Source organism: Vombatus ursinus, unplaced genomic scaffold (genome assembly GCF_900497805.2).
Source record: "Vombatus ursinus unplaced genomic scaffold, bare-nosed wombat genome assembly UNPS02009975.1, whole genome shotgun sequence".
Taxonomy (NCBI): domain Eukaryota; kingdom Metazoa; phylum Chordata; class Mammalia; order Diprotodontia; family Vombatidae; genus Vombatus; species Vombatus ursinus.
Window position 1 is genome coordinate 5,519,227 of NW_020949753.1, and position 12,244 is coordinate 5,531,470.

Consider the following 12,244-nt stretch of genomic DNA (forward strand, 5'->3'; position numbering starts at 1 on the left):
AGGCATATTAGACTAGATAGCCTCAGAAATCCCTTACAATTCTGTGATTAAAGATTTGTTTGTTTTTCTTTTTAAAGCATCATTCTTTTGTGAGATGATCAAACTACATCTTATTAGAGAATAATAAACATTTTTATCCTAATAAGGGTAATGTATTTAACTATATTATCTGGTTTGGTTAAACATATATTCAACATTCTTTACTATGTGAGGAGAGGGAATATCTATTTTCAACAATGAATATCTATTTCAATACTTTTAAGATGGCTGTGGTTCAAAACTCTGAGAGTTGCTATGTTTGCCCCTACAGCCAACTTGGGGATGTGTTTCTCCATATCTGGCTTGGCTACACTTTGGGGAACAGATGTACAATCTCATATTGGACCACAGCCTCCTGGCATAGCTTTTGACAACTCAGGGTCACTTTAATGCCAAGATAAGTTTTTAGAGTAGAACTTTAAGGAGGAAAAAAAAAAAGTATTTGCATTGTTCTCTTTGCCCTGAAAAAAAGGAAGGCTTCACTGAGACAGCTGGATTGCAGCAAACATGGTGGGAATGGGGCAAGAGGAAAACGATAGCCTAGAAACAATGAAATAGAGGTGCTATAATCTTCTACTCTTTAAACCTACTTATTCCTTTAATACAAAGCCAACAGAGTGGTACAGGCCAAGGAGGGCTTAGTCCAAGGTAAGACTGGTTCTAGTTGGGAGCCAGGATGAGAAAAGAAATAGGTCTGGATGTGAAAGGAAGAGCACAGACAGGCTAACTGCAGACTGAAAGCAGGGTTAATATTGCTCACCTCCCTGAAGAATTAGAGATTATTAGGATTTTATCATTCTTCTTTCTTCGGTCCTATTTACTATACCATACAATGGTATGATCTGGGAATTTATATTCAACCAGACAGGAATGTGACAGAAGACATCACCTGAATTAAGCATGACATAAAGCTCTCACTTTATGTTTTAAGTTTATCGGTAAACTAACATCACATCTTTTGAAAAACAGAAGAACAAATGAGGATAGTTTCCCAATGGATAAATAAAACTGAGCAGAGGTCAAAGGCAACAGTAGGGTTAAGGAAAAACAAAACTGCACCAAAAGAAAAAGTGAAGAAAAAAATTTTAGTTATTATTTGTGGAAAGGTTGTTAGGGAAAATTTTATATGCAAAATATTTTCATAATATTCACAACTTTTTTTTACTCTTAATGTTATTTCTTCCAAAAAGCAGGAGTAGAATAAAAGTACTCAGTTTCGTTCTTCCTAAAAATCCTTTGGTTTGATTTGCTCATTAAAAAGATATAGAAACAAATGCTTTCTTCTTTTTACACTTCTGGATGGTGTGTCTCCAAAGTTGATTTACTTCTCAAAAAGTCATTCATATATCACACTGATTTAAATACAGAGTGCATGTCTAAAATGACACATACTTAAAAGAAAAAATATACATTGAAATATATAACAAGTTTTACATAAGCCATATTTAAAAATAATTACGGTTTGTGAATAGATCAACATGATAAATTATCTGGTCAAGGAATGTTTTTGTCTCTAAGTAGACTGGGAAACTTATAGGCTTTTAATAAGACTGTGAAGATATATCCCTCGAGAGGCAGTATGGCATTCCTGGAGTCAGACATGGTGGGATTTGGAATCTGGAAGATTTGCATTCCTGTTATGTGTCTGACTCTCACCAGCCACAGACGACGGACATTCAATCTCCCAGTCACAGTTCTGTATTCCATTTAGCTTGACCGTACCACCCTCAACTTTAGTTAACATGGTGGGGAGTAGTAGCAGGAGAGTTATCTGTCTTATGAAGGGTGCTCTTAGAGACAAGGACTAAAGAAGATGTTTTAGATAGGGAGACAGGTATAGATAGCTATATATAGATTGAGTATAGCAGGGAAAAACACATAGGATTTTGTTGAACACTATTTACTAAATACCTTTGGAGGGGAAGGGAGTTAAGCATTTATATAACTCCTACAATGTGCCAGGCACCATGCTTAATGTTGTACAACTATCATCTCATATGATCCTCACAACAACCCTGCCAAGCAGGTGCTAGCACTTTTAACCACTGCATCACCTAACTGCTCATTTAAAAATGTTGTTTACTAACTTAAAAATTATTATACCTAAGGTCAGTTCCAGCTGAAAGTACCTTAATATACCTTTGAAAAAAGAAACACTTCCTTTGCACAAGGTCTACTCTGATTGCTCCAGCAGCTCTTACGCTAAGCTAGATAGGATTTGTGTATTTCTTGTCTAAGGATTAGCCTAGTTCAATTTGGAAAGGTTTAGCAAAAGGGGGAGCTGGTGGTCATGAGATAAATAATTTTCCTGGACTATGGTGATCCATGAACTCAAAATGACCCTTCATTTCTGCAGTGATATGAGCGAAAAAGGCCAAAGGACACTAAGGATCATATGGTTCATAATCTACAAAAATTGATTCTATTTTTGGTATGTTTAACCTATGATCTTTGTTCAAAAAGCAACAAACTGATGGCAAAGAAGTAGAAATGAACAGGGTGCCCACCAATTGGGGAATAGTTGAACAAATTATAGTATGTGAATATATCCTACTGTGTCTTAATGATCGAATGGACAGTTTCATAGAAACCTGGGAAGACTTATATAAACTGATGCAGACGGAAACGAACAGAACCAGAAATTTACACAATAACAACCACACTGTAAAGATAAACAACTTGGAAAGACTTAAGAAGTCTGATCAAAGCGATAGCCAACCTCAACTCTGGAGGGCCAATGTAACCCTGAGAAAGTCATTTCCCTTCGCTGGGCTTTAGTTCTTCATCCACAAGCATGCTACTCACCTCCTGATAGAGAGATGACAGACTGGATACACAATGAAACATAGATGATTTTTGGACACGGCTGGTGCAGGAATATCTTTTGCTCGATTATGCATATTTGTTATAATGGTTTTGCTTTTCTTTACTCTTTGATGGGGGGTGGGTTAAAAAGAGAGAAAAAAGATTTTTGCTAATTAAAAAATTTTAATTTAAAAAAAGAAAATGAATAATGAGCTGATGTGGAAGAACTGAATCACATACTGACAGAAAAAAAGGTTCAGTTAAATATGGACTGCTCACAGGCTTTCCATGGAAAGGCAAATAAAGAACTCAGCAAAACTGGCTTCATGTGATAGTCATGCTGTTATTTTGCCTTAGTGTGGTCATAAGAAATGTAAGCAAACAAACCGTTGTGAAAATAATTGCAGTTTATGTACCATCCACTACAGCAGATTAAGTATGGAAGAATTTCTGAGCAATTCAAAAGGTCTTCCAAGCTAAGTAAACATATTTGGAGACAAAGTAGCTTAAGTGCAAAAGTAACTTAGGAGAAGATGGTGAAAACTATTGGAAAATATGGTTTGGGATCAAGAAATGGAAAACACCAAAGGCTCGTGGACTGCTCAGAAACCATTTGCTTATACATTATAACTATTTTCTTCAAGAAGAATGGATTTAATGAAACCAAACATAATTAAAATTGAACTGACTCAAGCTTAATGGAAAGAAGGATGAAAAACTTGTTAAATGTTGCCTATTACAGAACCAGTTCTTTTTGTGTATTCCGATCAACTGGTTAGAAAAGAGTCTGTTTAATCACTAATGTGAAAATATGTTTAATACGAATGTATACGTATAGCCTATATCATATTGTGTGCCGTCTTGGGGAGGGTGGTGGGGAGGAAGGGGGAGAAAAATTTTAAACTCAAAAGCATTTGGAAGTGATTGTTGATAAATCAAAATAAATTAATAAAAAAAAGTTTGTTTAAAAAAATACCAACTTACAAAATGGCAAAGTAAGCAGTAAATCGCTATAACTTTCCCATATTCACCTCTAAACAATCATAAAATAGTGCCCCCAACCAAATCCTGAAATAGCAGAACCAATGAAAAGATGGGGTGAAACAATCTTTTAGGCCAAGGAAGACTGGCAAGAAAGGTCTGTCTCACTCAAGTAAAAGGGGAATGTAGTCCAGCGCAGGAAACATCCCAGCAAGCCCACCTCAGCAACCCAGTGGGAGATCCTGAGCCCCAGTGTGGTGGAGCAGGCAAGCACCAACACCAGGACTCCCAGTGTGCCTCAGGACATCCAGGGGAATGGCAAACTCTAGCTACCAGAACCATCTCGTGCTTTAGCACAGCCCTGAGTGAACAGGTAGATGCCAACCCTATGGGTGCCTAAGTAAACAGGCAGCCTCCAGCTATGGGTGCTTCAGTGTAACCCCAGAAAATACAGAAATACCCCACCAGCATCAGGACCCCGGCTCAGCACCAGGGAAGCTGCCAGACCCCTACAGCCTCAAGAAGCACCAATCATCCCCTACACTACCCTCTCAGCAAAGCACCAAACACAAGGGTCCCCCGTGGGCCCCAGGGCAACACCAGTGTAGCACCAGGTAAACAGTCAGGGCCAACAGCTCCTGGTACAAGAAGCCTGAGACAGTGGCTCTTCCACCCCAGAAGCAGAGCTCAAGTTTACAAGAAAGGAAAAAGGCCAAAAAAGATGGGCAAAAACCAACAAAAAATATGAATCTGACCATAGAAAGCTATTATGGTCGGTAACAGGGAAGACCAAGACACAAACTCAGAAGAGGACAACAATGTCAAAACACCTATGGGCAAAACCCCAAAGAAAAATGTGAAGTGGTCTCAAGCCCAAAAAGAACTCACAGAAGATCTCAAAAATCATATAAGAGACACAGAAGAAAAATTGGGAAAAGAAATGAGAGTGATGCAAGAAAACAACTTGGAAAAAGAAAGTTCAAAAGCTCACTGAGGAAAACAACTCCTTAAAAGTTAGAATTGCACAAGTAGAAGCAAATGACTCTATGAGATATCAATAATCAATCAAACAAATTCAAAAGTGCTAGGCCTGGAGTCAAGAAGACTTGAGTTCAACCCTAGTCTCAAACACCTACTAACTGTGTGACTCTGGACAAGTCACTTAACTGCTGCCTGCCTCAGTTTCCTAAACTGTAAAATGGGGTTCATATTAGCTCTTACCTCAGAGGATTGTTGTGAGGATAAAAATGAGATAATTAAAAGCCCTTAGCACACTGTAGGCACTTAATAAATACTTTTCCCCTTCTTTTCTCACCTCATCTAGCCTAGTGAGAAATCCAGTAAATACCAAGAGATTACAAATAGAAGACAACAGAACAAAGCTTTCAGCCTTGTTACTGCATCCTTTTTTTCATCAGTGACCATAGTTAAATCTCCACATTCATCTTAACTGGATTAAATACATACATTAGGAAGCTGTAATAGAGTTGCGACAATTTCAAGAGTACCTGGGGATGGATCTTCAAGATATTTCAAAGAGGATAAAATTTCAGAATCCTACAAGTGATCTTAAATGGCTCTGTATTCTACACATGGAGATTAAGAACACAACAGTTACTATCACAAGAGTCAAAATGAACAATTAACACAGAGGGAAACGGAAGGATGAATGATGGGGTAAGACTACAGCTTACTGCCAGTGACAGCTTGCACTTTAGAAGTGGTGGGAAAAACAAACAAATATATATGACTGGGTGGGGTCAGTGACCAGTTAGACAGCAGCTAAGATGCTACACTTTTACCATTAAAATACTAAAAAAAAGTACAGGGAGGTTTCTCACATCAGAAGTAAAAAGTACTCAAAGGCGCTTAGAATTTAACTATTTTGTTATTTTAAAAGAATCCAATTTAGAACCTACAATTTTAGCAGTAATCAGTGGGACCAGGTTTCTCCTTTTTTGGAACCAAAATGGAATTTTCACTTGGCCAAACAACAGTTTGCAGTTACCTGTAGAAGCTCTAAAAAGGCCCTATTTTTAGCTGGCCATCAGCTTGAAGAGTAAGCAATTACATAGTTGGAAGCAATTTACCCTCAGTTTTCTTTGGGTCATAGCTGTTTCTAACGCCATTTCTCTCAGGGGATCTCGGGTGACATCAAGCATGGAGGCTTTGATGGTGTCTCCTGGATAAAGGCTCAACCGAGACTGTCTAAGGGTCATCCTAGTCTGGAGCTCCATCAATTCTTCTTCCTGACGTTTCAGCATGATCTCTTGACTAATTAGGTTGCCTTCAAACGATTTTTCAAACTGTCTGCTGCTTTGAAGAGAAAGGAAAGTGTTTTTAAATAAAAGCATTAAGACAAACCCAGAAAAGCACTATCACATACATAAACTAATAAAATATAAAAATAGCTTCAAATTCACTGCCCTCCCCCAGTGCTGACATCCACACTGCCAGGTACAAACAAACACATAGCTAAAATGAGGGGCTAAAAGAAAGTAAATTTTTTTGAGCTGAACTAAAAGAAGCATAATAGCAATCATTATTTCAGAGAGGGCTATAGTAAATATGGATATAATAAAGAAATAAGCAGGGAAATTATGTTAACATAAGCTTAAAAGCATAATATATAACAAATCAATATCAATACTTAATGGATAGTTAGCATAGTACATAAATATTTAAAGAAAATGATAATCAAATTAAAAGGAAATATAGTAAAACTATACTAGTAGAAGACCTTGATATATTCCTTTCAGATCCAGACAAATCTACCCAAAAGATAAACAAGAAAGAAGATACGGACCTAAGTAGAACTTGAAAAAAATTATAGATGATAGATTTCTGGCTATTTCTGAATGGAAATAAGAAAGGAGCTGTACAAAGCACCTTTAAAAATTTAACATGTATTGGTATATAAAGACATCCCCCCAAAAGATAGAAAGAAGTGCTAAAGATATTTTTTACTGATTATAATACAAGTTACACTGAATAAAAGGCCTTTAAGAGCTTAAATAACAATTCTAAACAAACTATGGTTCAAAAAAGAAGTTATGGAAACAACAGAAAGTTTATTCAAAGAAAATGACAATAATGACTCAGCATACCAAACACTTTTAAGATTTTACTGAAGTACCTGTTAGGGGAAAATTTTAATCTCTGAACACTTTCATTAATAAGAGAGAGTAAACAAATCAATGAATTGGGCTCACAACTAAAAAAATTTTAAACAAATAAAAAAATTCCTAATTAAGCAGAAATCCTAAAAATTGAAGAGATTAATGGAATTGAAAGCAAAGTGACCATTAAATGGATAAATAAAAGTAGGAAGATTTTTTTTGGCGGGGGGGGGAGCAGAAGACAAATAAAATTAATAAACAGCTAGATAATATGAGTTTCTAAAAGAAAGGAAAAGCAAATTATTCATATCAAAAATGAAAAAGAACTCAAATTACTAGAAATTATTTTGCCTAAATCTATGGGGGGAAAAAACCTGATAATTTATAGAAAATGGATGAATACTTACAAAAATATAAAAAAAACCTAACAGACAATTTAAATAAACCAATATCAGAAAAATAAAATGAATAAGCCACATATGAATTCCAAAAAGGGGAGGGAAGGAACTCCAGGACTAGAGGTATTTGCAAGTGAATTATATTGAGCACTCAAAAAACAATTCCTTTCAATGCATAAACCATTTGCAATAAAAAGAAAGAAGGCATCTTTTCAATCTCTTTCTATGATACAGATATGGTCTTGATACTTAAATCAAAGAGACACAAAGAAGAGAAAGAAAACTACTAGTGTCTCTAATAAATACTGACATAAAATTTTAAATCAAATATTAGTAAGTGGCCCAAAACAGCATATTACTTGGTTGGGTTTACACCAGTAATAGAGGATTGCCTCAATATAAGATTATAAATGTAATAAATCATGTTAATGACATTAATAACAAAAACCATATGGTTATACCAATGGATGCTGAAAAGGCTTGATAAAATCCAACATCTGTTTCTATTTAAAAATGTAGAAAATATATTTATAAATGGAGTTCTCCTTAATAAATAATATCTACCTGAATCCAAGGGCAAACACAGATAGTAAAAGTCTCTAATTTTTCTCCATTCGTGTACGTGTGTGTGTGTATGTGTGTGTGTGTGTGTGTGTGTGAGCGCACACTCTTCAAAACACAGTCCATTCTAATCTGCAATTTCTGGTGTGCACAGAATAATCTTGCAATGTTCAAATTTCCCTTCCTTTCGATTTTATGACCCTTCTCTTGGATGCTTACAGAATTTGTCCTTTCTTATAAGCATTTATATCTGTGACTTGAGTTTATTGCATAGTTTTTTTGGTTTTTATTTGTTTTTCTGGATAAATTCTAAGGATTCTTTTGATTGGCACTTTGTTTACTAAGATCAGAGAAAAGCAAGAACACCCATTTGCCACCAATACTATTTAAAACAGTGCTAGGAATGCTACCTAGAGCATTAAGACAAGAAAGAGAAATTGTAGGAATATGCATGGCAAAGAGAAAACAAAATTATCATTTTTTTTGGGAGATGATTTGATGATTTCCCTAGAACACCCTAAAAGTTAATAAAAATTTAAAAGAAACAATAAATTCAAAGTTGGAGGATATGAAATAAATCCAAATACATCATCAACGTTCCTGTATCTTAGTAACAAAACAGCAGAAAGAACTACAAAGAAAAATTCCATTTAAAACAACTATATAAACTACAAAATATTTGGGAGAATATCTACCAAGATGCACCAGTAACCCTGAAGTATATGAATCTAAATAAAAAACACTTTGCAGAAATAGACTGATCCAAAATACTGGATAAGCTTTTTTTTTTAAATCATAAAAATTTCTTCCAGTCTCCTACCCCTTCCCTCGCAGAAAGCCATCCTTTATAACAAATAATATTTCTGAGTCATCCTATAAAACCAACAATATTTTAAAAGAAATAAAAAGAAAAAAATCAGCAAAACTCCATAACAGTCAATAGACAATAAATATTTATTAGGTGCCTACTATGTATAAGGCACTGTGCTAAGCACTAAAGATACAAATATGAAAAATAAAGACAGTCTCTGTCCTTAAAAGCCGAAAAGTAGAGGATGCAGGATGGGAGGCATGCAGCTTGAAGGCAGGGTAGAGAGGTGAAAGAAGTCCAAAGGAAGTGCAGTGAGGTAGGAAATGAGGATTTATCTAAGGACATATGACTAATAATTTTAAAAAAAGCCTGAATATATATTATATCTATGAACCTCTCATACCTCAGCAAAAGAGTGAGGTAGGGGTGATTTTCATTTATATTTTTTGGGTTATGGTTGTTCTGTGCTGGGCCTATGTCTTTGATTTGTGCTGCCCCAATCAGTTACTATTTTTATCATGTTTGGAAAGAATATGTTTACTATTTCTACCTTTTAGCTTTTATTTGCATTATCTCTGGGCATGGTCAGTTGTTTTTTTAATAGTTCCATATGGTGCTAAGAAGCACATATATTAATCAGCAGTACCACTTAGTTATAGTTTCTCCAGCAATTTGTTCAATTCTATCCATTTTCCATTTTGTCTGTTAGATTTGTCCAAAACCGAGAAAAGGTCATTAATGTCTCTTCTTATTATCCTGTTTGTGTCCTCTTGTAATTTGGTTGATTTTTTCTTTATAAATTTGGATGCTAAGGTGTTTGCAGTATGTAAGTTTAATATGAATGTTGATTTATTGTCTATGGTTCCTTTCAACATAGTTTCCTTGTTAATCTTTTTTTATGTTGTCAAATTCTGTTCTTGCTTTGTCTAGTGGCATGATTTTAAATCCTGCTTTTTTGGATTCACCTCACAGACAATAAATTTTGTTCTAGACTCTTGTTTTGAGTACATCTTTGCTTTTTAGGTGTGTTACAAGCAATAGATTGTGAGGTTTTGGTTTATCCAATCTCACTCTGTTTCATTTTATTAAGTTTTACTCATTTACATTTAAAGGTGAATTAGGTTTATAATTTTCTCCATTTTCTCTATTTTTTTTTCTGAATTCAGATTTTATTGTTGCTCTTCTTCTTTGTAAAAAATAAAATTTTGTTTTCTTAGTTACTTTTGGTCACTTTACTTTAAGGCAACCCTATTGCCACAGACTCTCATCCCCTCACTCTCAAGTCCTTATTTTCATAAGCATTCTTTTCCTAGTTCTGCTTGACTTATTAATTTCTTTTTTTCTCTTATCTAGTTACTCAATTCTTCCACCTTTCCATCTTAGTCAAATAAAATCCCCCTTCTCTTAATGGTCACCCTTATTATTCTGTTTTTAACCACAGAGCTGTCTTTCCCCTTCTCTTTTAAACTCCTTTTTTTTTTCCTGTGGTAATTTATACTGTTGCTTTGTGCTTTCTTGGGTTGCTATATTTTTTTTTCCTTTCTTATACTTCTTGTCTGGCATGTTTGCAAAGCAAATAATCTGTTCACACCTGGTTTTCATTATAGGAATTCTTCCAGTGCCTCTTTTATTAAATATCTATTGTCTTCATTGATGGAATCAGGGCTCAGGCTTGCAGGTCAATCCTTGAGCTCCTTTGCACAATCCATTCTACTCTCTAGTTTCTGGTGGGCACAGAATAGTCTTGTGATGTTTGAATTTCCTTTCCCCTCTATGTTATAGCCTTTTTCTTGGAGGCTAACAGAATCTGTCCTTTCTTATAGGAGTTTGTGTCTGTGACTTAGAGTTTGTTGCATAGCTTTTTTGGTTTTTTATTTTTTTTCTGGAGGTATTATAAAGATTCTTTTGATCAACATTTTGTTTAATGAGTTCAGAAGTTCTGGGTAGCTTTCCTGTATTATTTCTTGCATTACAATACTCAGGTTTGTTTTTTTAACTTGTATTTTTGCAAATTGTCTTAAGAGATCAATGTTTTGTTTCTTTAGAGATCCTGTTTTAAGTTACTTCTTTATGCTATTCTCCTTCCAAATTGTCCTTCACTCCCTGTATTTGCATTCATTATCAGTTATTCTGTTGAGATTTGCCATCATGGATTTAAGCTTTTCTTTCTTGCTATGCAAACCAAAAATTCTGCTTTCATTATTCTTATTTACCTTTTGAACAATATGGGAAGATCTTGTTGTTCCATGCTTTCTTGAAAGTCCTTATCGGGTATTGATTGGCTTTCCTTTGTCTCGCAGTAGTTAGTCTGAGATTTTTGAACTTATTTGTCTGTGAAGACGCAGTCCCTTCTTTTATTATCATCTTCCCTACTGGTTTATCTGAGTGTGCTCCAGATTTTTAATTCAATCTTGTTCCTCTTGAGATCTTTAGTATTTTCAGCCTTTTTTTGCTCATATCGTGACTCCTTCCCCTGGATGACGGATCCCCCAAGGATTGTTCCCCAAATTATTTCAGTCTTCTCCCACACTGGGGCATTCACCTTTCACCAACCCCCATCTCCATCATTTCAGGCTGCCTTTTCAAGAGGGAGCCCCCACCCCTGTCCCAGTTCTCTCTTTCCTTCGTTTTGTGGATGGTACCGCTGTAGTGCAATTGGCTGCCAAACTGCTGCCCCAGGTACAGCAAGCTTCTTGTTTCCTACAGATCCACCTCCTCTTCACGGGACTGCAGGAGAACTATGCCCTGCTGCTTGTCGCCTCAGAATGGCAAAAGGAGGGTGGGGCTAGCCAGCAGAGCCTGCAACAGCAAGGGAATGGCTAGATGGATCCCACGGGTTCATTTGTGCAGCCTGCCAGAGCTGGTGGGGGAGCTCATAAGGAATGAAGGTTCATCTAGTTGTTAGCTTTTGGGGATTCTTGGTGCCTTATGCCATGGAGAAGGATGAAATTCCTTTCCTTCTTGTACATGATTCTGATTTTGGAGAAGTTCAAGAGGTTGTGAGGATAAAAGAAAATGTCTAGTCCTCTATCTTGTTGGTCTCATGATCTGAAAGTCTACACTTACATTCTTTTTCAAAAATGTAAATCTGTAAAATGGTGGCAATAGTAACACCCACCTCATAAGGTTGTTATGAGGATAAAATAAGAGTGCATATTTATATGGATAGCTCTATTTGTCCAGACAACTGCTGGGGCTGCCTCAATTACCTGCTCAAACTTTACCAATTGATTTCCCCAAGCAAGTATGGTCACCTGACAGGGAAGGTCCATAGGCAAAAGTAAGATTTAACTGCACCTGAGAATGTGGTCATAGAGATATAAGAGATAACAGAGAGGAGGCCACAGTACAAATAGCTCATAAAAATGTTAGCTCCTTCATTGCTGCCCCCTACCAAGGAACCAAAAATAGAGGGAATTCATTGTTCTTGGCCAAGTATGCAGAAATGCCAACTTTAGCCAACTGAAAAGGGATAAAGGGCAATGTGTGTGTGTGTGTGTGTGTGTGTGTGTGTGTGTGTGTGTGTGTGT

General features: G+C 36.0%; 1 protein-coding gene across 12 annotated transcripts in view; it reads right to left on the reverse strand.

Annotated features, from left to right (window-relative positions):
- Nucleotides 1-12,244, reverse strand: part of PTPN13 (protein tyrosine phosphatase, non-receptor type 13) — a 204,551-nt gene that overhangs the window by 95,253 nt on the left and 97,054 nt on the right. For 8 of the 12 annotated variants that reach the window (XM_027853380.1, XM_027853379.1, XM_027853378.1 and 5 more), the window contains one exon: nucleotides 5,916-6,141. In XM_027853380.1, coding sequence (XP_027709181.1) covers nucleotides 5,916-6,141 — 226 coding nt within the window. The remainder of the gene's footprint in view (nucleotides 1-5,915; nucleotides 6,142-12,244) is intronic. The other 4 variants (XM_027853381.1, XM_027853376.1, XM_027853373.1 and 1 more) reach the window with 1 other exon arrangement.